Genomic DNA, 25831 nt, shown 5'->3' on the forward strand with positions numbered 1-25831 from the left:
GGCTCTAGCCCAGGGGTAGAGTCGGGATTCAATCTATGGTCAGGGTTTGAGGATCAGAGCTCAATCTGTGGCTGGAGTTGAGACTCAGTCTGGGCTGGGATCAGGGCTCAGTCTGTGGCTGGAAATAGAGCCAAGGATAGAACAACCTTTGTTTGAATAGCCTTGTACTTTAACTAAGGAGCAAGCTGCCACACATGCTCACAGGCCCTTGGCATTGGGCAGGACTGGGCCACCTGAGGAGGCTGACACCACACAGACTTGAGAATTTCCATCTGTTGGCACCACTTCTGAAAGCACCTAAGATGTCACCAGGAGATGTCTTACCCACATCAGGCCTGAGATCTTACTTAAACTAAGACGAGGACCTTCATAAGAAATCTTCAAATAGGACCCTGGCAAATGACTACAGGATAATTTCTAGATTCATAGATTGTTAGCACTAAACAAAATGAGGCTCAGAGAAGGGAAGTGATTTCTCCCAATTCACACAACCAATAAGTGACAAATCAGGGACTAGGATCCAGGTCTCTACTCTTTTCTTAATAAATTTGCTGTGGGACCTTGGGCAAGTCACTCCCCTTTTCCGGGCTTCAGTTTAACTACACAGATTGGTAAATTGAGGGGTAGAAGCAGATGATTTTCAAAGGTTCTCCCAGCTCTGACATCCCAGAATCACAACACACCCCTCTGAATACCAGTCCACTCCACCTTAACTCAACAGGGCTGCTCCGGGTTTTTTTCTTGCGTGTCTGGAGCGAGGCTCCAGGCGGTAGGGGGTACAGAATACTGGTAGCACCCAGTGAGAGGTAGGGGCCCAAAGGCCAGTGGAGGCACAGATGAGGGGAGATCAGAGTGGACCAGGTGGCCAGCGAGTTTGCTGGAAGAGATGTGACCTAAGCAAGGTTGTAAAGGGCTGTGCAGAGGAGGGGCGTGGGCAGGACAGGAGCAATCCTACACAAAGATCTGATTCTAGGACATCTTTCCAAGATGCATCAAGGGCAACAATATCTGGAGAAACCCTGGGGACTAAGAATGATGTGCCAAGAGGAAAGGAGGCAGGCATGGAGGGCATCCTGTGCTAAGTCTCTTTTGAGAAGCAACAGGCAGGTGTTAGGAGGAAACCTCCAGGGCTCAAGGAGGGGGAGGAGACGTTCACTGAGTAGTAGGCATTGTGCTGGCCCACTTGAACACAGGCACCTCCTTCAATCCTTCCAAGAACCCTCTGAGTTCCAGGTGAGTATGTGTCTTAGACACATGAAGAAATTGAGGCTCAGAGAAGTCGTGACTTATGAAAAATCACACAGCTACTAAGGGGCAGAGCCAGGACTTGAACCCAACACAGAGCTCTCTCCATTACTTGTTACTAAGGACTTCTGTGAGTCTCATGCTGCTGGCAGCCCAGAGACAACCAGACATGCAGGCTGCCCTCACGAGCAGAGACAAGAATGAAACAAAATCCAGCACTGCCGGCTCCAGAGAGTCAAGCGCAAAAGAGAGGCAGAGATGGGGGAGCTGAGCTGTGAAGAGGAAAGAACACCAGGCTGATAGCTGGGAAACTGGGGTCTTCATCCCAGCCTCTGCCCTGTGTAACCTGGAGCAAACTACTGCCCCTCTGGCCTCAGTTTCTTTATCGGGTATTTTGGGGTTTGAACTAAGCTCCTTCCTTCTCATTATGAGAATCTTTGGTTTTGTTCTCCATCCTCACAGCATTCTAAGAGATTGGCAGGAGATGGGAGGGGGTCCACCAGCCTATAGAAGGGGCAGTGAGGAAACTGAGGTTCAGAGAGATTGTATAAACTTTGTGAGGTTACACTGTGTCTAAGCGGAAAAGCATGAATTAGGGAACTGATATTTTTTAAGAACCTACCATGTACCAGTTAGTTGCTTTACATATTTTCTCTAATTTAATCCTTACAACAGTCCCGGGATTTTTACTCCCATTTTATAGATTAGGAAACTGAGGCTCAGAGAGATACCCTCCATGCCTGCCTCCCACCAGCTGGTATTCAACAGATCCGGGATAGTGAAGACCCTGGTCCGTCTCACTGCGCCCTGCTGCCTCCCGGACTCTCACAACTCCAAATCAGGGTTCCTTCCAGATGCTGTGGTGCAGGGAAAAACAGCTTGGGATTTGGAATTGGAGAGTTCTGGCTTTGGATGGCTTAGGAACTCTGTAAACTGGAGCAAGTTTCTTCTCTCTGCTTAACTTTTCTCATCTGTAAAATGCAAATGATGACACCTACCTCTTGGGAGCGTTGTGAGGACCAAGAGATGAAAGAACGGGAAGGTTATCCTAGTTGGCTCTTCTTTCTTTCCCCAGCTCTCTTTAAATGCAATAGCTTTCTCCTCTTCATCACACCCTTGCAGCCAAACATACCGGACACTGCTAGGAATGAGCCCCCCTCCCCCTAAAAAAGCACAGCGTCCTGCCCTCTCTCCCACTGCCCTTAGTCCCCCATCCTCAGGTCCATGGCCCCAGCCACCTTGGTTCCGAGTCTTGCCAAGTTCCCCCGTCTCCCAGACTCATCAGCCCAAACTGGTCCGCAGGGGAGCCTCCGCGCTCCCGGCAGGTGCTGCCTGGACGGCTGTCAGAACAGTTTGGGGTCCCAAGTCCTGGCACTTTCCCACATATGCCGGGGACTCCCATCCCACTTCTGCCCACCCAGCGCTGCCCACCCCTCTACTTACGGGCTCGAGCGTGGGAGTCCAAGGGGAACCAGAGCAGCGCGAGTCCCAGCAAGGAGGAGAGCACCCTTACCTCGGGAACCATCCTTCCTTCCCCCAGGGCCAGGCCGCCAGGCGCTGAGCCGGGAGAAAGTGAGATGAGGGGGACACTGAGGCACAGGGGCACAAAGCAATCCACAGTCCCAGGGAAGGCTGCTGCTACAGTGGAGAGTCAGAGAAGAGTCGAGAAGAAGGTGGTGAGGACAGAAAGGGAGGTCCACGGTGGGAATAAGAGGAAGGTGGAAAGAGAACAAGGGGAAAGGAGCGAGAGAGATGGAGAGAGGAGGAAGGTACAGCAAGAGGGAAAAGCAATACAGGCAAAAGAGAAGGTGAGAGGGAGGGGAGGAGAAGAAAGACGGGAGACGACAGGGGTCTGCAGAGCGCGCAGCACTGGCTGAGGCGCGCGGGACCAGCCGGCTGTTCTGGGCGCGCGGGCTAGAAGCGGCCGGCGCCCCCTGCTCGGTGGGCTCGGGGTCGGGCTGCGGGGTCCTGGGGCCCGGCGGGGCGGCGGTACCGGCGGCGGCGACGGCGCGGCGGCCGCGGGGGTTGGCTGCGCGCGGGCCGGCTGTGCACGCCAAGGGCGCCAGGCGCCGCGCTCGGGCGCATTTGTACTTTGCCGCGGGAAGCAGGCAGCCCCGGCCTGGCGCTGGCCTAGCGCTGGCGCCTCCTCTGGGGCACCGCGGGCTCGGTGGATTGGCCACCCGAGAAACAGGCCCACTTTCCCCCCCTCCTCTCTCGTGCGGGTCTCTGGGACGGACGCCCCAGGCGCGGCGCCGAGAGCAGACGAGGGGGCTGGGGAGGGGGAAGGGGCCACCCGGGCCACGGGCTTTAACCCCTGACTCCCCACGACGCCCAGAATGCAGAACGGTGGAACCCAGTTAGGCTTCAGGTGGAACTTTCTGGTGGGGAAGGATGAGATGTCGGGGTCGGAGAGGGGAAGCCGGCTGCGGAACCGAGAGGCGCTCTGGTGGTGCGTGCACAGACCGCGGCCTCTGGATGGAATCAGGACACTTGCTGTTCTTAATTATGTTGGTGGTCTTGGCCACTCCACCTTAGTGTCTGTTTCCCCATCTCTAGAATAGGGATCTTAATATCTTTAGTGCCTTTTAATAGCTTTCCACAATTGTTGCGAACATAAAATGAGATAATGAACGTCAAAACACTCTAATCTCTAAAAGAGGGGATCGTAATTCCAGGCGCCTAGAATGCCCTTACCAGTTCCCCTCCGTATCCATGTGCCATGCGCAGGTTGAAATCCAGACCAGCTGGATCCTTGGCCCTTCCTCTGGAAGTCTTTCTCTGCTTCCTGCCTCCCCATCCCCAAGCAGGACACAGTCTCTTCTTTGCTTCTGCAGGTAAGGCCTGCACCTCTCTGAGTGTTGGCCATGTTCAGTCCTCTTCAGCTGGTTGTCAGAGTGCATTCTTTCCCACTAGAAGGTGAGCTCCCTGAGGGCAGGGCCCTGAAGCTCTCCACCCCCAGCGCTTGGTTGGTGCTCCACATCTTGTGTTGAATGAGAGCATGAATTAATAGGACCCTAAGAAGAGAACAACCAGCTCTGTCCAGAAAAACACCCCGACTCTGAAATCAAATCCTTGTCGTGGTTCTCTCCCTAACTTGCTGGGATATTTTGGGTATGTACATCCATCCCTGCTTTGGACCTCAACTTCCTGCCCAGCTTCTCTTGCAGAGCTGCTGGGAACTCTAGTGAGTGTGGAGGGAAGAACCCTGGGAGAAGGGAGAAGAGATGGGATGTTGAGCCACATCCCACCCTGGTAGGGAATCGCATTTCCAGGTTGAAACACTTCTGACTGGCTGTCTGTAAAGATGTCTTCCTGAGCTAAGGCTGGGCTCCCCATTCTGCTGTGCTGCCAGTCCATCCCCTCCAGAGCAGAGAGCACTGGGAGGAACCAGTTATCCCAGAAACAGAGCTTCCCCAGGGCTCTCAGAATCAGGGACAAACATGATCTGTCCCAGATACCCTTCAGGCTTAACTTCTCCCACTCCCATCTGGCCAGTGTCTTCCTCTCCCCTCAGTATACTTTAATAGATCATGAAAGTGATGTATGTCATCATGCTTCCCTTTTTGCCTTGGCTTTCAGAGAGCTCAGAGTTAAATTTAGTGCTTAATTGCAGAAATAATCTCATCCCAAGGATCTGGGACAGAGGTCTTTTCCTTTCTCCATCTTTGTTGGAAATCTGCTATACACATATATTCATGTTTTAGGTGTAAGAGAGGTAGATTAAGATTGCCTTCCCCTAGCTAATTTCCAAAATATATAAAGAACTCATACAATTCAACAACAAAAAAATGAACAACCTGATCAAAAAATGGGCAGAGGATACGAACAGCCATTTTTCCAAAGAAGAAATACAGATGACCAACAGGCACATGAAAAGATGTTCAACATCACTGATTATTAGGGAAATTAAAATCAAAACTACAATGAGATATCTCACACTCATCAGAATGGCTAGAATTAACAAGACAAGAAATAACAAGTGTTGGAGAGGATGTGGAGAAAAGGAAACCCTCATACACTGCTGGTGGGAATGCAAACTGGTGCAGCCACTATGGAAAATAGTATGGAGATATCTCAAAAAATTAAAAATAAAAATACCATATGATCCAGCTATTCCATTGCTGAGTATTTATCCAAAGAACATGAAATCAATAATTCAAAACAATATATGCACCCCTATGTTCATCGCAGCATTATTCAAAATAGCCTTGGGCCGGCCCCGTGGCTTAGCGGTTAGGTGCGCGTGCTCTGCTGCTGGCAGCCCGGGTTCGGATCCCAGGCACGCACCGACGCACCGCTTCTCTGGCCATGCTGAGGCTGCGTCCCACGTACAGCAACTAGACGGATGTGCAGCTATGACATACATCTATCTGCTGGAGCTTTGGGGGAAAAATAAATAAATAAATAAAATTATAAAAAAAAATAATAAATAGCCAAGACTTGGAAGCAACCCAAGTGCCCATCAACAGAGGAATGGATAAAGATGTGATGTATACTCAGCCTTAAAAAAGGACAAAATCATGCCATTTGCAACAACATGGATGGACCTTGAGGGTATTATGCTAAGTGAAATAAGTCAGACAGAGAAAGACAAATACCATATGATTTCACTCATATGTGGAAGATAAACAAACAAACACATAGATAAAGAGAACAGATTAGTGGTTACCAAGGGGGAAGGGTGTGGGGGGAGGGTGAAAGGGGTAAAGGGGCACATGTGTATAGTGACAGATAAAAATTAGACTATTGGTGAGCCAGCCCTGGTGGTCTTGTGGTTAAAGTTCTGTGCTCTCACCCCCATGGCCCGGGTTTGTTTCCCAGTCTCAGGACCGCACCACCCGTCTGTCAGTTGCCATGCTGTGGTGGCAGCTCACATACAGATCTAGAAGGACTTACAACTATGATATACAACTATGTACTGGGACTTTGGGGAGAAGAAAAGAAAAAAAGAGGAGGATTGGCAACAGATGTTAGCTCAGGGCGCATCCTTCCCTGCAAAAAAAAAAAAAAAAAAAAATTAGACTATTGGTGGTGAGCACAATGCAGTCTATACAGCAGCTGAAATATAATAATGAACACCTGAAATTTACACAATGTTATAAGCCCATACAACCTCAATAAAATTAAAAAAAAGATTGGCTTCCCCTACAGCCTGCCCATTCTATTTCAAGAAAGGTCTCTACCATGAGACCAAAAAAGGTGTCAACCCTCTTCTCCATCCTTGCTGTCTTCAGAGTTCAGGCCATCATCAGCCTTTTCCCAACAGCCTCTTAATAAGTCTTCCACCCCTAGTCTGGGCCCTCCAATCTATTTTCCTACATCTACCATAAGAATTACATTGATCACGTCTACTGACAAATCTGATCACATCACTTTCCCACTTACAACCCATTATTGGAAATAAAAAATAAAGAACGTTAAATGCAATGTGATATCCTGGATTGGATTCTAGGACAGTAAAAGGACATTAGTGGAAAAACTGGTGAATAAAGTCTACACTTTAGTTAATAGTAATGTACCAATATTGGTTTTTCAGTCTTGACAAATGTGCTATGGCATGTTAGATGTTAACACTGGGGGAAACAGGGTGAAAGATATGTGGTTCTTAGATAAGAACTCTGTACTATCTTTGCAACATTTCTGTCAATCTAAAATCCTTCCAAAAAAAAGTTTATTAAATAGATAAATAACAGGAAAAAACCCTCATTATTGGCTTCCTATCATTTACAGATTAAAATCCAAAATTATTAGCATTGAGTTCAAGATCATGCACATTTTGCTTCCTGTTTACCATTGCCACCCACCCAGCACTTTCACCAACCACTTTCCTCCCTAGACTGACCCTGTATTTTCACGCCTCCCTATCTTTGTATATGTTTTCCTTCTGCTGGACTATCTTTTCCTCCTTCGTCTAGTGAATTCCTTTTTACTTTTCAAAAGTCAGCTCTGAGTCACTTCCTCTCTGAGGCCTTCCCTGAGTCCCCCGAGCAAAGTGAATTTTTGGTAACACTTTGTATTATAGCTATTGGAGTGTAAATATTTATTTGCATTTCTACCCTGCACTGTGAGGGCAGGGGTCTTTTTTTCATTTATATCTACATTTCCAGCACTTAGCAAAGTTCCTGTCACACAAAGATACTGAATAAATGATTGCTTCATGACTGAGCAGAGACCTCAGTGATTTGAAAAGATATTATTCTTTCGTGGGAGAGCCTTCAGCACCCCTACGACCTTCAGCTTTAATCAATGATTGACATAAGAAACAAGCACTCGAGGAAAGTTTCTGTGTCTTCTGTAGAACTGCTATTGAAGATGGTTGTCCAAATATTATTAATATCCTTTAAGAAAGGAGATTTGATAAATTCTCCCAAAATCTATTCAGGAAAAAAAATGTATCTACCCATAGCAATTTGTTGCACCAAATTTGTCTGGCACCTCCTTGCTTCTCTCTTAGGGAACTTGCTCACCCCCTTCCAAGGCAGCACACTGCACAGCTGGACAGCTCTGTTAGAAAGTTCTCTAACTGAAATCTGATTCTCTGTGACTCCCCTCATTGCTCCTAGCTCTGCCCCCAGGGCTAAATAGAACAGGCCAACTCCTTTTGTCTTTTGAGAGCCCCACAGAGATCTGAGGCAGAGAACCCCTCTTCCCTACCCTTATCCTTCCGAGTTCTGGCCCCGGGACCCCTCATGCCACGTTAAACTTGCTCTCTTTTCAAATGCGCTGAGCTCTTTTGCCCCCCACGCCTCTGCACAGACTGTTTCTTCTCATGTCATCCCTCTTGCCACTCTTGTCTGTCTGGCAAGCTTATTTTTCCAGGGTCAGTGTAATTGCTACTTCTTCATTCATCCAATATTTATTGAAGGCCAATGCTGTGTCAGGCACTGTGCTATCTAATATCTTCCCTAGCCTTCAGCACACAGCTTTGCACATAGTAGCTGCTAAATAAAGCTTTGTTGAATAATATCCTTGTTCCTTCAAATAGTCCTCTTGTGACATGTTGTTTGTGGCTAAAAGGCCTGCGCTGCAGCTGCTTGATTATGTAAAATTAGCGTAGGGATAAGCATCAGAGAGATCAGTGTCAAGGAAAGACGTCTTAACCCAGTCCACTTAATTCTGTACGTAAGATTCTAAAAGCAGATTCACCATAACAGAGTTAATATAAGAGAACTACATAATAAAGACTCTAAACCAGTGGTGTGCTGGTAAATGTTTAACAACCAGCTCTCCAGGGGAAAAAAAGCTTTGGTGTATAGGAGTTGCCAGTTTCTGTGGTGTAAATAGTCCCACTATGGCCAATTTCAAGCTGCCAGTGTGACATCATTGAATGTGCAGTTGAGAAGAGATGCCCAATAGAACACCATTATGTAGTATTTCCATCATACAGATCCAATAGATGTAAATAATCTCAAGAACATTGATAGTAAAATAATTACAAGGGATGAGTTTGAATGTTTTCAATATAACTTATTTTATTGTAAATTTATATAATTTAACGTTTAGTAATGATTGTGTTTAACAACCAGCTTGCAAAATTCCTGAAAATTTAACATTCAGCACTCCTGAGCCCTTACAAACCAGTTTTAGTACACTGCCTTTACTTTTTTTTTTTGGTGAGGAAGATTAGCCTGAGCTAACATCTGTTGCCAATCCTCCTCTTTTTGGTGAGGAAGATTGGCTCTGGGCTAACATCTGTGCCCATCTTCCTCTACTTTATATGTGGGACGCCTGCCACGGTGTGGCTTGACAAGCGATGCGTAGGTCCACACCCAGGATCTGAACCTGCGAACCCCGGGCCACCAAAGCAGAGCGCACGAACTTAACCACTACGCCACTGGGCTGGCCCCTGCCTTTACTTTTTTTTTTTAATTGTGGTATAATTGACATAAACTTTATATTAGTTTCAAGTGTACAACATAATAATTCAATATTTGTATATATTGTGAAGTGATCACCACAATAAGTCTAGTTAACATCCATCACCACACATAGTTACAGAATTTTTTTTTCTTGTGATGAGAACTTTTAAGATCTACTCTCTCAGCAACTTTCAAATATGCAGTACAGTGTTATTAACTGTAGTCGCCATACACTGCCTTTACTTGATGATGTCCTGAAAGGGGTGAACAAATTGACTCTTTAAAGCTGGGTCCAATTTAGCTACATGAAGAGGAAAGTCTTATTTAAAGGAACTGTCCAACTTAACTTGTTTGTAAAGTGAACAATCCCCACTCTACTCCTGCCCTTCAGCCAGGTCAGAGTTACTTATCCATGTAACAAATATTTATTTAAAACCTATTATTATTTTAGGACATATTCCTCTGGATCTCCAGATATTGTGCATACAGTCGGCTTTAATAAATGTTTGTGCATTGTGTGTGCTCATAAATATTTGTGTGAATGAGTGAATGGATCTTCTTAAAGTGAGGCTCACCTGTATTTATTTGTATGGGTTCTTATATGGCTATGTGAGTATTCCCAAGTCTTTTTTCTCCTTCAGTGGGCCCTCTCTTCCCAGGACAGCTTGCATACAGAAATTCTGATGCAGAAGTTATCAGGAAACCAGGATGGGGGAACACATAGCCCTTAATTTCACAGAGCCTTCATGAGGCAAACGGAGTAGGGACAAAGTGTCTTCAGTGGAAGATATGGAGTAGCATGGTCCTTCATCCAGGCCCTAAGCTCTGCTACTGACCAGAGGCCTCCCCTACTGCAGGCATCTTCGCTAACCTAGCAACAAGGAGGAGGGAACTTCTGCTCCTGCCTCCTCCATGCTCAGGGGCCTTCAGAAAAGCAGTTTGCCCTCAGAGACTTCTTTCCATAGGTCTGTTAAGATGTAGCTCGAGTGCCAGAGAACAGTGCCATATAGCTTGGGTCCCCTAGCCAGATGGTGGTATCACTGTATCCACCCAAAAGTGGGAATGGAGAGCCACCAGAGTTATCTTTTAAAAATGTAAATCAGTAATGTCACTTCCTTGTTTAAAACCTTTTCATTGCGCTTAGACTAAAATCCAAACCCTTTACTATATTTTGTAAATCCCTCCATGACCTGGCCTCTGCCTACCCTCTGACTTCAGACCATTCTCCTTGTCCCTGCTATGCCCTAGCACAGTGGCCTTCTTTCTGTCCCTGGGTATACCAAGCTGCCTGGTCCCTCCGCAGGGTCTTTGCCTTTGAAGTTTCTCCTGCTTGGAATGCTCTTCCCTCAGCTTTTTCCCCAGGTGACACTCCATTCAGCTCAAATGTCGCTTCCTCAGTGAGATTTCCCTGGTCCAACCTATCTAATGATGTCCCCCTCCAGTCATTTTCTTTTTTTTTTTTAATTTTTTGTTTATTGCAGTAATATTGGTTTATAACATTGTATAAATTTCAGGTGTACATCATTATACTTCTATTTCTGCATAGATTACATCATGTTCACCACCCAAACGCTAATTACAACCCATCACCACACACATGTGCCGAATTATCTCTTTCACCCTCCTCCCTCCCCCTTTCCCCTCTGGTAACCACCAATCCAATCTCTGTCTCTATGTGTTTGTTTATTGTTGTTATTATCTACTACTTAATGAGGGAGATCATATGGTATTTGACCTTCTCCCTCTGACTTATTTCACTTTGCATTATACCCTCAATGTCCATCCATGTTGTCACAAATGGCTGGATTTCATCGTTTCTTATGGCTGAGTAGTATTCCATTGTGTATATATACCACATCTTCTTTATCCATTTGTCCCTTGATGGGCACTTAGATTGCTTCCAAGTCTTGGTTATTGTGAATAACGCTGCAATGAACACAGGGGTGCATGTATCTTTAGGCATTGGTGTTTTCAAGTTCTTTGGATAAATACCCAGCAGTGGAATAGCTGGATCATATGGTAGTTTTATCCTTGATTTTTTGAGGAATCTCCATACTGTTTTCCATAGTGGCTGCACCAGTTTGCACTCCCACCAGCAGTGTATGAGAGTTCCCTTCTCTCCACATCCTCTCCAACACACGTTGTTTCCTGTCTTGTTAATTATAGCCATTCTGAAGGGCGTGAGGTGATATCTCATTGTAGTTTTGATTTGCATTTCCCTGATAGTTAATGATTTTGAACATCTTTTCATGTGTCTGTTGGCCATCTGTATATCTTCTTTGGAGAAATGTCTGTTCAGGTCTTTTGCCCATTTTTTAATTGGGTTGTTAGTTTTTTTGTTGTTGAGATGCATGAGTTCTTTGTATATTTTGGAGATTAACCCCTTATCAGATGTATGGTTTGCAAATATCTTCTCCCAATTGTTAGGTTGTCTTTTCATTTTGTTGATGGTTTCCTTTGCCGTGCAGAAGCTTTTTAGTTTGATGTAGTCCCCCTCCAGTCATTTTCTATCACACTGACTTGTTTTATTTCCTTTGTGTCATTTATCATTATCTGAAATGTATTTCTTGTGTATTATCTGCCTCCTCCATGAGTATGAAAGCTCCATGACAGTCTGGACCTTAATTCTTTTTTTTTTTTTTTTTTTTTGTGAGGAAGATCAGCCCTGAGCTAACATCCATGCTAATCCTCCTCTTTTTGCTGAGGAGGCTCTGAGCTAACATCTATTGCCAATCCTCCCCCTTTTTTTCCCCCGCAAAGCCCAAGTAGATAGTTGTATGTCATAGTTGCACATCCTTCTAGGTGCTGTATGTGGGACGTGGCCTCAGCATGGCTGGAGAAGCAGTGCATTGGTGCACGCCTGGGATCCGAACCTGGGCCACTAGTAGTGGAGTGCACGTACTTAACCATTAAGCCACGGGGCTGGCCCTGGACCCTAATTCTTGATCACCACTTTATTCCTCGTTCCTAGAACAGTGCCTAGCACATACTAGAAGCTTACTGAATATTTTTTGAAATAAATGTAAATGGAGAATAGAATACTTATCTGGATTATCTGATTCACATGAGGAATGAACCCTAAACTCAAGACTCCAAATCCTTGGAATTCAACCACATTAGTATTTTCATCATTATTATTACTTCCCTCACTTTTATTATCATCTCACAAGCATCATTATCAACAACAGTGCCGCATGGCACATTGGGGTACTGACTGTCTGTTGAATGAATGAATGGACATCAACTTGACAGCTGACTTCAAACATCCTTTCTAGCCTTATTTACTATTCCCTCCCCAGTCCAGCTTCTTATAGATACTATGCTCCAGCTACTCAGAGCCAGTCATTTTCACCTAACACACCATGTCATCATGTCTCCATGCGTTGGCTTATTCTGCTATTCCTTCTCTTTGGAATTCCCATTCCCCTTCTTGATGAGTTCTCATTCTTCCTTTAGCACCTTAGGACTCATCTCCTGAATTATAGATGTTTGTTGACATATCTACCTTCTTCCCTAGAGAGTGAGCTCCTTGAGGGCGGGACAGTACATTTTCATCCCTGTACTCTCAGGAACCATTGCTGGGCCTGCCACATAGCAGTTTCACAATATTTGTTGAAATCCTCCATCTGGTGTCAATCATAGGCTGCCTGCTAGGTGCTGGAAGAGAAGATGTACAATGCTGGTCAAAACGTGGTCCCTGGTCCCAGGGACTGACAATCCAATTAAAGAGATAAGTCTTTTTCACAAAAGGTATTATTAAAAAGCAATGTATTCCAGGGGCCAGCCCAGTGGCGTAGCGGTTAAGTGCGCACGCTCCACTGCTGGCAGCCTGGGTTCGGATCCCGGGCGCGCACCGATGCACCGCTTGTCAGGCCATGCTATGGCGGCGTCCCACATAAAGTGGAGGAAGATGGGCACAGATGTTAGCCCAGGGCCTGTCTTCCTCGGCAAAAAGAGGAGGATTGGCAGATGTTAGCTCAGGGCTGATCTTCCTCACACACAAAAAAAGCAATGTATTCTAGAATTAAATATGAGACAGGTGAAAGCTTGGTGTGGTGGAACATGAATAGGACTGGAGTAGCCAGGAGACTTGGTTTCTGGTTCCTACTTTACCATTAACTCACTATGTGGCATTCATAAATTACTTCTTATCTGTGGACCTTGGTTTTCTTCCCTGTAAATGAAGATGTTTGATCAGAAGCCTTGGATGATTTCTGAAGCTGATTCCAGCTCTGACATTCTGAGTCTGGCTCCATGGAAACTGGGTGGAAGAGATGGTGGGGAGAACACTGTAGTCTCCGTTTGCCCCCTGGTGGTCGCTCGGCAACATCACAGTCCCGGGAGACGTGGCTGTAGGCTTTTCCCAGGGATGGAGACAGCAGAGCTCAGAGCCTAGTAAACAAAGAACTGTGGGACAACGACCATTCCAGGAGACAACCAATCAGGTTTCCCACTGGTCCCTGGCAGACTGGTATAGAATCTGATCCTCCTTCAGGATGAAAGAACTTGGGAGATCATGCTCTTTGTTCTCAGCATCCGGCCAAACCCATCTTGTATCTGTTTCTTTCCAAACCAGAGGAAGTCAGTCTTTGGGAAGCTGTTTTTGTAGCCTCCCTGACTTTTTCTTCTGCTCCCATCACAATGCTCTCTTCTGAGGCAAATTCTTTGTTCTGGTCAGTGTAACTGTGTAACTATTTATTTATGACAAAATGGGGGTTTTCTCTCCTTCTCACTCTTTTCCTGGAGTAGGGCCATGAGCCCCTCTTTCCGGGGCACTTGGTCCAGACAAAGTGACGGTAGTAGAACTTCTTTGGTGAGATGAGGAGAAGAGACAGATTCGACTACAATAAGACAGGCGACTTACAGTGTAAATGGTGGTCAACAGCAGCAGAGAAAAGTTTGTCTGTTAGGTGTCTCACTCAGAAGTGGGGTCAGGGAGGGCCATTTGCCCATTTTGTTCCTCATTTTCTATATGTTGAACCTAAAGTACTTCTTAAAGCCACCTCTATTTCCTCAAAGAAAAGAACAACTAAATCAAAGAGAGAATTGGTTGCTTGGACTCTTGGGCCAGAACCTAGAGGAAGAAGAATAGGGACTCTGAGGGTGGGGAAGAGAGGAAGAAAGACCCAGGGATGGGAGGGAGGTGCAGAGAGAGAGAGTGAGACCAGTTGCTGATTCTAGGTGGATTTACAGGTATCTAAAGGAGAATTTTTTTTATTCAGGTCTTAACAGTTTATAACACTGTGAAATTTCAGTTGTACATTCTTATTTGTCAGTCACCATACATATGTGCCCCTTTACCCCTTATGTCCACCTCTAACCCCCTTCCCCTCTGGTAACCACTAATCTGTCCTCTTTGTCCACGTGTTTATCTTCCACATATGAGTGAAATTATACAGTGGTTGTCTTTCTCTGTCTAGCTTATTTCGCTTAATGTAGTACCCTCAAGGTCCATCCATGTTGTTGCAAATGGGACGATTTTTTCTTTGTTATGGCTGAGTAGTATTCCATTGTATATGTATCCATTGTATTCTTTATCCATTCATCAGTTGATGGGCACTTAGGTTGCTTCCACTTAGGTTGGCTATTGTGAATAACGCTGCAGTGAACATAGGCATGCATAAGCCTCTTTGAAAAAAGGGGAAATTTAAAAAAATTAAAGAACTATTTTTCTCCACCAATGTGCTTGTTTGTTAAACAGAATTTTTTATTTTCTGACAATGCGCTGTATTTCAAACCTTGCTAAACATTAAAGGCATAACTAAGGGGATAACATTCATTCACTCCACAGCATCTGGAATGTGCTAAACACTGTGGCTAAAGCTGGCCCCACAAAAACTGGTTTAGCATCCGTATCTTGCCTGCCTTGTTTGCTGCTGAATTCTCAGCACCTATACTATCCTGCCACGGAGTAGGTACTCAACAGATATTTGTTGAATAAATGAATGTTAGCTGCACTGGACTTTCTCTAACGAGATCTCAACTCCATAGGAGTGGGATGAAGTCTGCTTAGATTATTTTCATTCCTCACTGATAATTATAGGATTGAGAGTTACCCTTATAAAATATAAATCCATACATAATACTCCCTTGGTCCAAATATTAAATCTTTCAATGGTCTGCCAATATGTAAAATGGAGATAACAATATATCCACTTCACAGGGTTAATTTAAGTTTAATGAGATAAATACATTATTGCTTAGCATGTGCTTAGCAGATGGTAGTTGCTCCATAAATTCTAGTTCCTTTTCTTTCTAATTTTCTAGCCTAATGTCCAGCCCAACGTTCTAGCCACATCGAATTCCTTATCAGCCCCACACAGATCCTGAACTTGTACACCTTTGTGCCTCTGCTCTTATTTTCCCTCAGCCTGGAATGCCTTCACCTCTGTCTATCTGGTGAACTCCTCTTCATCCTTCCAAACAGAGCTCAAATGTCCCCTCGTCTGTGAAAACTTTACCTCCTGCCACCCCCCATCTTTGCCCTCTGCTTCCGCAGCATCTTGTATTTCTTAGTTATAAAGCTTGTAATTCTGTTACAATCCTTTTTTTTTCTGTTATAATTATTTATTTATACTTTTGCCTCTCTGTTAGGCTGTGACCTTGAGAGGGGCAAGGACCAAGTTTTCACTGTGTTTGTAGAGTGTTTGGAAAGAGTCTGCAGGAGGCTGGAAAGATGACAGGTAGAGGGTTTAGCTTTGCGAAAAGAACTACTTCTTCCTCTGAAACAAAAGGGAAGGAACTGAAGATGAGCGATAGTAAGAATGTAGCAAGAATCTTTAAAGCAAAAGGGAAGGGGCAAAATCTCAGGGGGAAATCCGGATGGAGGGAGGAAAGTACAGGGAGAAGACGCTACCCGAAGACACGAGGAGGGTAAAGGAGAGGCGGCACTGGGTGGCCTGAGGGACTGATCCTTCTCCTTCCTAAACGTCTGAGGTCTCAGGATGGCCTCAGCACCTGGGCTGGCAAGAAGGGTTCTTGGGTCTGCAGGGAGAAACAGCCTGTCACCACCTGGAACTAGGCCGAATGGCCTTGCTTCACATCTGAGTCTTTCCATCCCACAGGGAGAAGCTGGAGCCTCCAGCTGGAGGGAAGAGGGACAGCTTAGCAGTGATGTGGATGAGCACTGAGGGGGTGGTGGTGGTACGGAACTATGGAGAGCTGTTTAGATAGGCACATTATGAGAAGGATGGCCGGGAATTTGGGCAGCAATGCAGTCCTCGGAAAGTATGGCAGGAGGGCAGAGCAAAAGCAGCTGGAGAGGAAGCCGTGGTAGGTGTGGCTGCACTGCTATCTGTCCCAGTTGGCATCCTTGATGCTTGCATTAAAGTGAGTCTGTGAGTCCCTCCTCCCTTGGTGGTCTGTGGTACAGGTGGGGTCTGAGAAAAAAAGCAATACATACAATTCAGGCCTGTTCTACTCTAGGCTGCCAGACGAAGCTTCCTAGATTGTTTTATAACTTACAAAGCACTCTTGACAACTGTTTTCAGGTGATACTTCCAAAACAACAAATCAATGTCTCAGAGTACTTCGATGCAAACAAGATTGTGAGTGATTTAGAGAAAAAAGGGAATTTACTGAAAGGACACAGAGAGTTGACAAGGAAGGCTGGAGAGTCGGATATGGAAAATGGGTTGTAATCTAGGAAGGCCAGGCAGCAGGCACCACAACCAAGTTCATGCCTCAAGAACAATCTGGCATGTCCACCCTCACCGTGGTAGGGATACCACCCCTCACCTCCAACCCCCATCAGGGACCCATTGCAGTTGGACAACTAGTGTCTCTGTTGAAACCTGTCAATATGTCTTCGCCTCATTCCCTGAAGATTCAAAGTTCAGAGAGGAGTGGCCAGGTGGCTGAACCTGGGTCATATGTCATGTCCTGGCTGCTAGGGGGCAGGATCAGAAGAGTATCCCCCTGCTTCAGCTTCCCTAGTCTCATCGATACTGCTCAGAACGGGGCACTCCCACAAGCAGGAAGGAGGTTTGGGTGCTGATGGTAAACTAAACTAAACAAAACATCCACCATGCCCTCATCTTCCAGACTGATTTTGCTTTCCAGTTATTCTGTTTTTGTCAGTTGTCGATTGTGATCATCATCTCAGCGTCCTAGGCTTGAAACTTGAGAATTATCCTTATCTCCCGCATTTTCCCACATAGTTGTCAACTCTCCAGATTTCTTAGATTTGCCTGCCTTCTGTCATTGCTACTGCTTTGATAAGATTACTTTGGCAAGATCATAGAGGAGGGAAGAAACTAAAAATTGGGAGTCAGACTTCCAGAATGTTAGAGCTAGAAGAGACTTTTCAATTTATCTGTTGTAGTGGTCTTATCTAGGAGTACTCATTAGAATTCCTATGGCATTAAAAAATACCCATGCTACCATCCCACCCTCAGTTTTGGGGTTCAGTAGATCTGAGGTAGGACTTTGGTGTGTGAATGTGTCTTTCTGGGGTGCATCCCAGGTTGAGAACTGCTGAATTCCAATATCTTGTTTGAAAGATGAGGAGATTGAGGCCCAGAGAGAAGCTACCTCTTTGAATCACACAATGAGTTAATGAAGGGGGGAAAGGGGCGAGCACCAATCTCAGATCTCCTGGCTTTTGGTCTAGGGCTACTCAGACCTCTTGCTTTTTTCCTCTGCAGAAGGAAATTTCCTGTCTTTATTTGTATCCAGGAAAACATGCTACACTTCTGTGGTTCAGCTCCTCCAACAGTAAATAGGCTTCCGATTAAGAGCCCCAAACTGTCAAGAGTGAGCAGCCTGTTTCTAAGGGTTGTTGGCTTCATCTCTGGACCACAGGCCTCCCTTGTCAGAATCGGAGTGAGGCGTCCTCAAGTACCTCAAGTGGGGAGTGAGAGGAGGAGGAGCCCTGGAGAGAGGACAGTCCAGCTCAGGCCATACTTCTGCGTTGGGCAGGATTCTGACCGTCTGGGCCTCTGCGCACACAAGCCCTTGTTTCAATTACTCACTGACCCTTCTTCAATTCTCGATTGTCCTTTAGTCATCTGGTTCTCATCTTGGGAATCCACTTTTTTCTTTTTCCTGCTGCCTTCCACCAGTCACTCTGCCTTGGATTGGTTTACCACCAGCTCAGGCACTGTTTCCAGGCAATCGCATGGAAACCCAGGGCCTCCGATGCCTTCCATTACATTATGTTGCTTTTTTAATTTTGTTCTCCTTACAAAACTTGTGCTTTCCTATAGGGATTCCCAACAGGAAATGCCATTTGCTTAATGCCTTCCCGCTCCAAATCTACCTTAGTGCAAAAAAGCAAAGGGTGGGAGAACTGCTACAGTAGAACCATCTCTCTATCAGAGGACCATAGATAGACTCCACCCTCTGCATCCAGAAAGGGTCTGGCATCAAAGTCTAAGTACCTCACCTGGTGACTAGCCTAAGTAGGAGTGACATGGTCAGAGCTGTCCTTTAGGAAACAACTCTAAGAGCTGTGGAGGATGAACTGGAGGAAGAGAGGCTGTGGGCAGGGAGATAATCTGTAGAAGCTACTGCAATAATCTAGGGGAGAGACGAAAAGTCCTGAATTGGGCGGTGGGAGTGGGATGAAGAGAGGATAGCTGGGAAAATAAGTCATTTTGGTGGGAGAACTGACAGGACTAAGAAACTGACAGATGTGGGAGATTAAGGAGAAGTAAAGATTACTAGATTTGGAGCTTGAGGAACTGGGAGGATAGTACCTTTAATACAATGAGGTAACTAAGAAGAGCTGTTTTGAAAGGAAGGTAGAAGACAGCGGCTTGAGTGTTGCACAGCAGGGATGCAGACATCCAAGATGATGTTTCCATCAGGCAGCTGAATATGCAGGGCTGGACTCCAGAGGTGTGGACTGCAGGTAACAAGGTGGGAGTTTCAGCTGAAAGAAACTGTGAGGCGAGGGAAGGGCACACGCAAACAGTGAGAAGAGGACTGCGGCCTGAGCCTAGATGAACATCCACATTTAAGCCCCAAACAAGGGGGAGGGCTCAAGGAAGGAGTCTAAGACAGAGCTGAGGGGGTGGGGAAAAAACCAGGAAAGTGTGGTTTCCCCAGCCAAGGGAGGGGAGTTTGAGGAAGGGACGTGGAGAGGGAGGATGACAAGAAGCTGTTATTTTTGGCAGTTAGTTGCTGGTCACAGTCACAATAGCTACCCTCACATCTAATGAAGCACTGAGGCAGGGTTCTGGATAATTCACCTACTTCCCACTCACTCTAGCCGCAGTTAACAGGGTATTGTAGGATAAATAAGTGTAATTACTTCATAAAGTTTAATATCGCTCAGAATTTCCAGATAAATCCCCTCAATTCTCAACTCCACTTGTTTCAACAAGAGGAAACTGCAAAGACTGAAGGGCGAGTTTGAAGACCGGATATATAAAGGATAACTAATAAATATTAATAAAGTCTCACCTCCCGCCAACCACGTCCGGGGAGAGCCTACGCCGGGCTCCCTGGAGCCCCGCCCCTCATGCATATGCAGATAGCGCTGCCCGCCCCGCTGCGCCCCGCCCCGCCCTCTACTCTTCTCCCTCGCAACGGACTCTCTCCTCAAACGGGAAACAAGATGGCGGCGGCAGGTCCGAGTACTCGGGCCTCTTCCGCGGCCGCAGCGGCAGCTCTGAGTCGGCGGGGCCGGCGGGGCCGCTGTGACGAGATGGCGGCGGCCAAGACTGGGGCCCCGGGCCCGGCCTCCGGCCCTGCGCTGCTGGTGTTGCCGCCGCCGTTGCTGCAGCCGCCGCCACCGCCGCGGCCGGAGGAGTCGGGCTGCGCCGGGTGCCTGGAGACCCCGGGGGAAGCGGCGGCCCTGCCGTGCGGCCACTCGCTGTGCCGAGGCTGCGCCCAACGCGCCGCCGACGCCGCGGGCCCAGGCTGCCCGCGCTGCCGCGCCCGCGGCCCGGGCTGGGCCCGCCGTCGGGCCCGCGACGACGGCCAGGCCGACGCAGAGGTGTTGGGCGAGCGCGCCCGCCGCAGCCAGCCCGAGCGCTGCCGCCCGCGCCGGGACGGGGGCGCGGCCGCCGCGGGGCCCAGGCCGGAGCAGGAGCCGCGCGCCGCGCCCGCGGAGCCAGGTGGAGCTTCCCCTCCCCTTGGGGTCCGGACCGAGGCCGCGCGCCCGGCCCAGCCTCGTTAGGGGGTGGAGGGTCCCAGGCCCTACGCGAGCAGGGTGGAGAGTGCTGTGGGGTTGAACCGGGCTCTGCCCAGGTGCAGTGTCTGTTTCTGAAATTTGAACTTCGGAATGAAGTACGGACGCGGTGGATTTGGAGGGGCAGTGAAGGGTCCTGCGCTTTACGCGAGTCAGAAGTTTGGAGGGAACCATAGCATTCTTGTAACAAGTTAGAGCCAGGTTGGTGTGTGGAAGGAGGGCGCTGAACTTTGCGGGGGCCCTGGAGGATCAGAGAAGTGCTTGGTTTCGTGTTGGGGGAAGAGCTTGGGGTCGAATTGCTTGTAGAGATGTGACTCCTGGGCCTGAATGGGTTAGTGTGGAGTATCCGGAGTTTAGGGGGCAGGTTGAATTTGAGGATGTGAAGGGAGCCTTTCAGACTTGAGAGTAGAGTGGGTTGAGGGAATGAGCTCGGATGTGCAGTTTTCACAAAATCTTGAGACATGCATGCTTAACTCAGAGCTTGGTACATAGTGAGGAAGCCATAAATGACGGCTATTTTATATTTATACTACTACTACTAATAGGCTTCAGTACAGCTCGACACAGAAAGCTCGATCGGATTTAAAAGTTTTGGAAATGGAAATCTGGGAATGGAAACGGTTGACAGGGGCTGCTTCTGTCTCCATGGCAGCGTGGGTTTCCTACCATCATCCTGGCTATTAAAAGTGTGTTGCAGGACAGCCTTAACTTCTTTGCCTATATCTCCCGCAGCCTGCCGCTCTTTGGTGCTGAGCTTGACATAGCAAGTGCCCTGTTTAAAAGACAAAACTGTTATAAACTTAGGACTCTTTTTGAGACACACCCAGTCAACATAACATCTACAGCTCTTTGATAAAAGATGCTTACCTAGGAGGAGATTTTAAAGAAACCTAATCAGGAAAGGCCTGATATTTGCACCTTTTGTGTTGGGAATTCTGCCCTGTGTTATTTTCAGTAGGGGAAAGGAGGCGTTGCTTGTGTATGCATGTCCAGTCCCTGGAAACTACAGGTTCCAGAATGCAGTCTGTTTTGGTTCAAGCAGTCAGACACTTGCCACTGTCCTAGGATACCTTACTTTTATTTTTGTGTTTTTGTATGTTCCTTGTTATTTCTTTTAAGCTTGACAACATCCTTATGAGATAGGTACTTTTATTTCCATTTTACAGATGAAACTGAAGCCCAAGGAGGTCCAGTAACTTGCCTAAGAATGAAAACCCAATTCCGTCTCATTCCTGCTCAAATCAGGGATGAAAGCCTCCCCAAATGACATCTAATATGTGGATGCTCTGTGATGATCTCATATGCTGTTTAATTTGCTTCAAATTCTGAGATTATGGCCAAAAATAAGACAGTATTTTTCTCATCTCCTTACTAGTACTATTGATTATATGGTCAAATAGAATAGAAATTTCTATTTTTATTTCCAAAGCCTGGACTCCCTTGTGAAATATCAGGTCTGAACTTTGAACTGTGAGAGGGAGTATGGCTTGATGATTTGTGCAAACATCTTCTCTTGAAGAAATTTGTCATAAAGTGTATCACTGATTAAGGAAAATTATATAAAATGAGATTCCAAATTAGGATCTATTGAGGCACTGAGTATCCACCAAATTACTTTATATGTTTATATGAGGACCATAATGAAAAATATTTTTCCTTAAATGTTCTTGTTGGATCATTGAGTGTATGTAATTACATGCTTATTAAGTCAAAGTATTATAGAAGAATATTGCTGAATAGAGTTTGGAAATTATCTTCTAGCTTCAGCAGGTTGTCTGGACCTCTTGAAGTTATATACAGTATTTAAAAAAAAAAATTTTAATAGGCAATGCATTCACATAATTCAAACAAAAATATAAGAAAGTATACAATGAAAAGGTTCCTCCTACCCCTTTTCTTATCTCCCACTCCCACCAAAGATTCTTGTTTCTTCTTCCACAGTTTCTTTATGCCTATACATGGAAATTCAAATATATTTATTTTATTTTTTATTTATTTATTTATTTTTGGTGAGGAAGATCGTCCCTATGCTAATATCTGTTGCCAGTCTTCCTCTTTTTGCTTGAGGAAAATTGTCCCTGAGCTAACACCTGTGCCAGTCTTCCTCTACATTGTATATGGGACGCTGCCACAGCATGGCTTGATGAACGGTGAATAGGTCTGCACCCAGGATCAGAATCAGCGAACCCAGGGCCGCCAAAGTGGAGCATGCGAACTTAACCACTACACCACCGGGCTGGCCCCTATTTATTGATCTTTTTACACAAAAGGTTGTATATTATACACACTGTTCTGTAACTTGCTTTTTTCATATAACAATACACGATGGAAATCTTTTCATACTCGTACATAGAAGGTTTCTTTATTCTACTTACAGTTGCAAGGAATTTCATTGAATAGATATAGCATAATTCACTTAACCATCTATTGGACATTTAGGTTGTTTCCAATCGTTTGCTATTATCAAAAGTTGTTTATTAAATTGTTATTTAAGTGTGTATGTGCGTTTTTATGAAGAGGTCACCTGTAGCTTTCACCAGATTCTCAAAGGGTTGCAAAAAGAGTTAAGAACCATTGTTTTAACTCCCGTCCCTCATTCTACAGAAGAGAGAACTGAGGCCCAGAAGAGAGAAGAGAGTGACCAGCTAAAGGTCATCGTAGCAGATAAACAAGGGGTCAAAGGGTAACCCATAAATAAGGGCTAAAACATAGCCTAATTCACAGTTAAATGCTCATGATGGCTTTTAATAGGGAAAACTAAAAATAGCAGTTTCGTAAATGTTTACATTGTGCTTTTAGGAGTGGGAAACAGCAACAGAATTATCAATTTTAGGTATATTCAGAAATATATTGCTTAGCAGTATTCTTTTGGCATAATTAGGTCAATTGATAAAAGAAATTTCAGGCCTGCTTTATAATACTGGAAATGAAATTTTGTAGTAAAAGCACTGCTGTTTAAGTGAAATTGTTACAATTTTTTGTTATTGTTGAAGCCCCATGACTCTTTTAGAATTGAATTTTCTATTAAAGTGCAAATTTTGTGCTTGTTGAAAATTTTGATTGTGCCGGTGACATTTTTGGTTTTTGCCAGCTTGTCGAGCTTTAAAGTTCAGAACCTTAATGACTCCTGTGAAAAATGTTTTATTTTATGCTTATGTGCATTGTCAATTTGCTTTTGTATGTAGTATCAGTTGTTTTTGGCAACACTGTATGTGAAGGCTAAGTCAGTGATCACTTCAAGAGGAACCCAGAGTTCGACTTTATGTTCTTTGAGGATCTGTGGCTCATTGTATATATTGACATATTAAGTATTTGGACCATCTTGAGCAGTGTTCAGCAAGTATGTAATGAATGCCTACTCTGTGCCAGGTATTCTTCTAGGTCCTTGAGAGACGTCAGTGAGTGAAATAGTCAAAGATCTCTCCCTGTTGGAGCTTATATTCCAAATTTAGAGACAGTCCTAGTCTACTGATTTAAAAAAAGAAAATTTACCACACAGGTGTATATGGGTAGTTTTGCAACTGCATACAATAGCAACACTTAAGCCTCATTGATAATAATGAATTTTAAGAATTCTTTTAGTCTTTGATTTGAAATCAAGGATGATCATTCTAAATTATACTACCTTTGAACTTGAAACCAAGGCCTTTTTAGGACAGTTCTTTTTCTTCTGCCATGGGTAATAATTGAAGAGAAAAGCTGGACAAAGGCTGATGAATCTTTTAAACTGGCAGTTAAATTTTTTTTTTTTTAATTTATAAAGTACATTTAAAAAATTGAATAGATCAAAAAAATTGAATAGTACCTCATTTATCCCTCCTCTTTACCCCACCCCAATCTCCTTGTTCACTTAGGGTTAACATTTATACGTTTACAAAATTTCCTCTTTCTGTGAAAAACAAGTAGTTCTGGTTTATTACTCAGTTGGCAGACAATGTTTGCTATGTGTGCAGCCTAAATTGCGTTTAGGACTAATGAATAATGAAGTCATGTGACTGTAGTGTAAAAGGACAGGAATTTCCCTTGTCGTAATGATTTGTTTTAAAATATATAAAATGACTCAACTTTTTATCCTTAATGACACATACTCCAGAATTTGAGAGTGTGTTTATGTGTTATACTAATGCAGGAAACATTTGACTTGTGCTTATGTGTTTTTAAGACTCAGGATGAGATTACCTCACCAAGTAAACATTAATACCATTGAAGGAATAGTTCCATTCTATAGAATTCAGGATTGAGTGACCAGCAGGAACTCAGGAGGTATTTGTTTTTGTTCGTTCATATTTCCACTCCCTGTCTAACTTGCAGTTAATCTTGGAAGAGTTGCCTACCTTGAATTCATTTATATCTGAGTTTGCTTGAGTGTAGGATGTAGGATATATCTGTCAAGTTTCATTCCTTTAATTCAATGAGCATTTTTGGGTTACACACTGTGTAAGATGATACAATAAAAATGGTGAATAAGACATGGTCCCTGTTCTTTAAGATTCCAGTCTGGTTGGGGAAACACACCTTATCAAATAACAGTACAAAGTGGTAAATGAGGTAAATGCATAATGCCAACAGAGTATAGGAATGGGATAACTGACAGTCTGGAGGAAACTCGAGGAAGGTATTTGAGCTGTATGTTGAAAAAAGGAGGAATTCACCAGGTGAGGGAGGAGGGGATGGCCATTCTAGGCAGAAGAACCTGCATGTACCAAGGCATGAAGGCACTTGGTGTATTCAGGGGCTGACAAGCAGTTAAATATAGATGGAATGTGGGACTGGAGTAGGCAAGGAGAAGAGAAGAGACTGCAGAAGTCAGGTCGTGAAGGGCATGGTATGTCACACTAAAAGAATTTGAGACTATCCTATAGACAGTGCAGAGCCCTTAAAGATTTTAAGTAGTGGAATGACATCGTCATAATGTGCTTTAGAAAGACAACATTGGTTGGAGTGTGGAGGAAAGATGTGAGTAGAAACTGGAGGAAGGACGTCTAGTTAGGGGACTGTCTTAGTAGTTCAGGCAAGAGATGAAGAGGGGCTGGACTAAAGCAGTGGCTGCGTGGTGTTTCCTTCAGTATTCAGTAACCATTTGAGGCCTCTGTGCTAGGCAGTGCAGCTTCAAATAGAAATAAAACATGATTCTGTCTCTTAAAGTCAGTGTAGTTGGGAAGATTGGTATATAAACATGCAACCGAAATGTGGTATAATGCAGTTATAACTGTAATGCAAGATATAATTGTACAAGGCAACGTGGTATATATTAATAGAGCAATTAATGGAGCAGGATCTGGAGACAGACCACCTATGTTTCCACCTCTGCCATTTATAGCTGTGTGCTATTGGGCACATTGCTTAACCTGTCTGTACCTTAGTTTCCTCAGTTTGAAAATGGGGAAAGTGATAGTAGCAAAATTGTAAGGTTATTGTTAAGACTAAATGAGTTGTTAGAATGCTTGGTATTTAAGAGCTGAATAAATGTTAGCTATTTTCACAAAGAAGAGAACCCAGCTTGGATCCGTCAGGAATGGCTTCAGTGAAAGGCAGACACTTGGCCATGAGTATTCAGTAGGTGGATGAGGGCAGGATAAAGATGAGGGAA

At 45.1% G+C, this 25831-nt stretch overlaps 2 protein-coding genes across 2 annotated transcripts in view; one reads left to right on the forward strand and one right to left on the reverse strand.

Annotated features, from left to right (window-relative positions):
• CHRDL2 (chordin like 2) overlaps window positions 1-3138 on the reverse strand; it is a 30681-nt gene extending 27543 nt beyond the window's left edge. Inside the window, exon 1 of the mRNA XM_004433994.2 lies at window positions 2689-3138. Within this exon, the coding sequence (XP_004434051.2) occupies window positions 2689-2770 (82 nt within the window). The 5' untranslated portion in view covers window positions 2771-3138. The remainder of the gene's footprint in view (window positions 1-2688) is intronic.
• A 16519-nt stretch (window positions 3139-19657) lies between these two features.
• The window catches only part of RNF169 (ring finger protein 169), an 83416-nt gene continuing 77242 nt past the window's right edge, over window positions 19658-25831 (forward strand). The window contains exon 1 of the mRNA XM_087433454.1: window positions 19658-20167. Within this exon, the coding sequence (XP_087289580.1) occupies window positions 19666-20167 (502 nt within the window). The 5' untranslated portion in view covers window positions 19658-19665. The remainder of the gene's footprint in view (window positions 20168-25831) is intronic.

The sequence above is a fragment of the Ceratotherium simum genome, chromosome 7 (assembly GCF_057802395.1).
Source record: "Ceratotherium simum simum isolate JZ-2026a chromosome 7, ASM5780239v1, whole genome shotgun sequence".
Taxonomy (NCBI): domain Eukaryota; kingdom Metazoa; phylum Chordata; class Mammalia; order Perissodactyla; family Rhinocerotidae; genus Ceratotherium; species Ceratotherium simum.